This window comes from Triticum dicoccoides, chromosome 4A (assembly GCF_002162155.2).
Source record: "Triticum dicoccoides isolate Atlit2015 ecotype Zavitan chromosome 4A, WEW_v2.0, whole genome shotgun sequence".
Lineage (NCBI taxonomy): Eukaryota > Viridiplantae > Streptophyta > Magnoliopsida > Poales > Poaceae > Triticum > Triticum dicoccoides.
Window position 1 is genome coordinate 732,236,614 of NC_041386.1, and position 5,287 is coordinate 732,241,900.

At 47.1% G+C, this 5,287-nt stretch overlaps 1 protein-coding gene across 1 annotated transcript in view; it reads right to left on the reverse strand.

Moving 5' to 3' along the window:
• Positions 1 to 485: 485 nt before the first annotated feature.
• LOC119284300 (putative F-box protein At3g44060) overlaps positions 486 to 5,287 on the reverse strand; it is an 8,184-nt gene continuing 3,382 nt past the window's right edge. Inside the window, exons 3-6 of the mRNA XM_037563483.1 lie at positions 3,217 to 3,391; positions 2,176 to 3,039; positions 1,870 to 2,025; positions 486 to 1,131 (exon numbers count right to left, since the gene is read on the reverse strand). Of these exons, the coding sequence (XP_037419380.1) occupies positions 835 to 1,131; positions 1,870 to 2,025; positions 2,176 to 3,039; positions 3,217 to 3,391 (1,492 nt within the window). The 3' untranslated portion in view covers positions 486 to 834. The remainder of the gene's footprint in view (positions 1,132 to 1,869; positions 2,026 to 2,175; positions 3,040 to 3,216; positions 3,392 to 5,287) is intronic.

Here is a 5,287-nt window from a genome sequence, read left to right on the forward strand (position 1 = left end):
ATGAATATCCACACACACCAAAATCAGATTTATTTGTTAAATTTATTTACTATTTGTTTTGAATTTACTGTTCACAAGGGAGCACACGCACCTGGGAGCCAAAACTGCCCTCCCGCTTTTCTGTCCCGTTTCAGTAGTGGTGTATGATAAAGCCCTCCATGTTGTAGTGCAACACGAGAAACATTGAATACGTAAATGTGATGGTAATATTAAATCTTAAAGTTTACTGTTTCTACAACTCAAACATCTATCATGAATCAATGCACGAATGTCAGCGGAACTATAATTTCTTGTGGAAAACATGTTATGTTTCAATTTTTTGTTTGGTGATTTTGTTGATCCGAATGTGTTCAAAATATAAAGAAAGCAAAGAATAAAAGATGAAAAAAATCACTTCCGTCCACAGTACAATATTTGTCACTTCAATATTTTTTGATGTGTTTATATGTTTGTTCATTTATAGTACTCCCTCCGTCCGGAAATACTTATCGAAGAAATGGATAAAAATGAGTGTATCTAGAACTAAAATACATCTAGATACATCTATTTCTCCTACAAGTATTTTTGGACGGAGGGAGTGTGTATAAATATTGTATCTGCACTGTACAATACAGAAAGTTATCAATTCCCACCTCTTCAGAAAGATGCTACAAATAAAATTAAGGTTGGGGTAGAGATGGCTTGGCTTCAAGCTCTGCTCGCAACCCTACAACTTTTTGTTCTGTCGGCACTTGGCAATGTTGGCCAGTCTACCAGTGATTCTGAGCAACCCAGTTCTTTTCTTCAACCTGTGTAATATTTACCTTGAAGCTTGCCAACAGCCGTTTTGGAGCTTCACAAGAAGGTGAGAATGCCGTCAAACCCCTTTCCCCTAAGGTGCTCCCTGGCCATTTGTCGGCCCTCCTCCAGTGAGTCACGAGTCATCACGTAGTTCTTCTTCACCATCGGGCCAATCACCATGCGCTCCAGCACCATGGCGCATCGAGCAAAGTGCAGCGCCAGATTGAGTAGGTCGATGTTGCCGTAGACTCCGCTCATGTGGACCGTCTTCAGATGATCGTGTGGCTGAATGGGCAGGGGCCACTCCTTCAGCCACATGTTCTCCACCCCCTCACTGTACTGACATTCCATCTGCATTGTAAAATATACCAACTCATCCATTTCTATTTCTTCACCAAGGCAACTAACTTGTACTAGGGTAAGCACACCAACTTATAAATACAATAAAGACTAAAACAAACATAGCCACCATGCCAAAAAATGTCAAACAATAAACTTCGCTCGATGTGGCTACATAGCTATATAGTCACAGAAACGGTGCACCCGTGCAAGACAAATGCACAGCATCTGCTTGGAAGGAGCTTGGCCCATTGCCATGTTGTTCTCAAGGGTGTATTTATGATTTTCAGTCCGTAACCAAGAAGCATGGTTAGATTGCCAGGTTAGTACAGAGAAACACTAATTCATTGTTGTTGAGATAATTGTCATATTATAATTCAAATAATTATGTCCAGGTAAAGAGTCTTCCATCAAGAGTAGATGCCACTATTTTAGGCTTTCTTAACTGTGTGAGAATACACGACATTTACAAATTCAATGAAAATTTCATGACTTTTCCTATCATACTCTTAACTAATTGAATGGGTTACCTTATTCTAACTCGTCAGTTAAAAGGAATCACTATGAGGGAAGCAGCTTTCCTAATTCTAGTGTATGTGGCTGAAACTCCATGTAACTACACTACACACAGGGAGTGAATTAAATTAAAACGAATTATAATATTATCTCTATTTCTAACTTGGTGGAGAAATGCATATGACAGTAGAAAAGGCCAAGTAAATGCAAAAGAGAGAAATGAGAGAAACCTACATGCAGTTCCAGTTGTTCCAGAACAGGGGCCAACTCCAAAAGGGAAGCCAAACGAAGGATGCCACTGGTAGAGTCATAACGTACACGGACATGCATGGTCAATATAAGATGCTTCAGGTTGATGAAGCTGCTGGGGCATCCTGCAAATTGAAGCACCTGATACATCGTGCAACAATGACATGAGAAATATTCTGGGATGACAACAATGGCAATAAAGGTGGAATGAAAATGTTTAGAGGCCAAACAACAGTGAAGTAGAACACAACAACAGGGGTATCAACTTCAATCAGCACTGAACAAACACACCTGGGTATCAATAGCAATTCGCATCGAGAGCTTCCGTGCATACGACATACCGCCAGCAGGAAGCTTTGCAAAGGCGTAGTCGAAAACATCCTCCTCTGTTAGCACCGTGACAGTCACCTCTTGTATGTCTAGGCATTCATCGAGCACAAACACCGGATGGACCTCAAAGCTGGCAAACTCGAACTTAGCAAGGTTCGGAGCTTGCACCTCAAGCTCGTGCATATGACAGTACTGGACACACATGTAACGCAGCCGACCCAGCGGCTGGAATGTACTGAAGCTGTGGAGGGTGCAGCGTGTGATGCTTAGCCACTCGAGGACAGAGAAGGCCGGCAGCAGCAGGCAATGGATATCTCCTAGCACGGAGTCGAGCTTGAGCTCTCTTAGGTTTGTGAAGCCGCGGAAATCAGGCGGCACCGCCGGCGGGTACAGGTCGACAGACATGAGGTGCAGAGACCTGACGGCAGGAGAGCCATTTCTGAAATGCTTCAGTGGGAAGCTGTGCGAGTAGGTGCCCCACGACCCCGGATTGAAATCGAACACAACGTCCTTGGCCCTCGACGCTGCGCAGAAGGCAACCCATTGGTCGACATGGCACTCCATGTTGGATTGAATGAACCTGAACTCGAGCACGAACTTGTCCCTGGGGTCGGTGGGACTGAGCTGGCGTAGCACACTGTCGACGTTCCTGATGAAGTCTTCTTCACCTTGCGCTGGGCTTCTGGGCCGGAACATTGTCTCTCTGGTGAAGACCAGGGCCCTTCTGTCACATGCACTCCAGAGCTGTCTCCACCTGCTCGACAGCACGCTCGTGCGCGCGGCGTCCGCGAACCCCAAGTGCGACACCACGTCGACAAGAATGTCCTGCGTGCAGACAAGGAATAAGTGGAGGTGCAGACAAGGTTCAATTTACAGAGGAATTATGATTCCGTTTGCCGAACCAATTTACTTATGACTGAATGAGTGGGCTGAGCCCCCTTTGCTAAAATCTGAAACCAGGATGAACAGTGGAGGTGTGCACTGCTGCCTGCACCCACTCACATCGGGCAGATCGTGAAGCTGCGCAGGCTCCTCTTCTTCATCCTCTTCCACACCCTCCTCCCGGAGGAAGAGGAAGCACCGCTGCTGCAGATGCTCGCCATCGGGGCACCAATCGAACCACAGAAGCAGTCCCCTCCCGCAATTTCTTTTGATTTTGGCAAGTTCAGCTGCCAATCTGTTGAGAAACCACAAATCAAAACCAAATCCGGTCTCAGAACTGTGTGGATTGGATCATATTATCTCGGAAAGAAATGAACATTCGATTGCTCGAAGCAACTAGTTAGAGAACAATCTGTTACTGCTCTGGCGCTGGAGTCGGAGAAGAGGATAGAAGAGAGGGGAGGGGCTCGGCCTACCTCCGATTCGGGTGTCCCGAGACCCAAATCGCCCTGCCGCCGTTCTCCTGGCCGGCGGCGACGACGATCCGCAAGCCCTAGCACCGGCCGCCACGGCGAGGAGTAGGAGGACAAAGGAAACAACTGAAACTCACGAGTGATCGTCACTTCGACAAAATAACGCACCGTGTGAGTGTCACTTAGACAAAGCAGTTATTTTTTCTGTTTTTTTCTTTGCCTTCGTTGGGCCTCTTTGGATTGTAGGATTCTCATTGGAAAAAAAAATTGGAGGATCTGAAATTTTTCCTCCAAGCCCTTTGATTATAGAAACACCGTCATTGAAGCGGCAGGTCGGCCGAGAACGCCGCCCCCTGTGCACTCATCCGTCTGCCCGCCTACCTCCATAAAACGGGCGTGTGTGCCGAGCCCTACTATAAACGTGTCTAGGCGCCAGGCAAGCATTAGACACCTCTCCGGCCTGCTATATAAATGTGTCCAGACGTCGGGCAAGAACCACTCCTCACCTTCGTTCTCTCCATCTCCTCCTTGCCCAACACCCGCCATGGCCTCTGGTGAACAGAAGGAGTTCTCCCGCATTGTAGTTGCTTGGGTGCCCCGACGAGCCAGCCGGTGCAGGTTGGCTTGCCGGCAAACCCTCCGGATCCGGTGTCACCACCATCGCCATCGACACCCCCTCCTTCTCCATCTAGGGTGGACAACGTCATCTCCTGACAAATCCACCGCAAGCAATGGCGGCTACACGTCAAGTAGGTGGGGATAGAAGCCATGTCGGCGGAGGCCGACAAGTCCTCGGCCACCGTGGACAGCCAAGACAAGTGGATCATGGGAGGCCGCCGCCGCTTGGGTCCTACGAAGGCCACTACCACCGCTCCGCCGTGTTACATAGCCGGTGTCTTGACCGGTGAGCGGGGGCGTAGACCACGGCAACCGTCTTGCCCTACCCAAAAACTAACTCTAATTCGTGCTTCACGGAAGCGGAGGGAGGCTATTCTTCCCCTCTCGCTGAAGCATATCCCTCCAGGACTATCGGCAGTCTGATGAGAGGGTTATCCTACATGGGGAATACATGTCGTGGGAGTGGAGATCTGCCACGGCCGGCGGTAGACTAGTTGTACTGCAGCCCGTTATAGTATAGTTGAAAATATGCCTGAAATGTAAATGTTTTCATCGGGTTTGAATGAAAATCATCCGATTTGCATGTAATTCACCCGGTTTGTTTAAAGCCGATTTGAAATGTATGCGGATAGCATTGGATGGTTGGCAGTAGTTATCTGATTCATTCTTATGCCCTAAGTAGTTATAGGATTCATTCTTATGCTATTCGTTGCATGTTGAATCTCATCTGAGCGACCCCATCGCTTAGTCCATGCCTACAATCACTACTATTGCTTTACTCTGCAAACTTGTTACCATTCCTTCTTATATTATCACCACTGCTATCGTATTACCGTGCTACTCATAAATTGCTGCAAGCAAGTTGTCTCTCCAGGTGTGAACGAATTGACAACTCAACTACTAAGGCTTATAAATATATTTTTTACTCCCCAGCCATTCGCCCGAGCGGCGCACATGCGAGGAACATGAGAAATAAGTGGCGGAACATGATCGCAGATTCAAAACAAAATCTAAACCAAAAGATGGTCTAGACAATTTTGGTAAATACTAGAATCGTCTCTATAGCAGGACATAAACTAATTAAACTACTACTCCGAGGG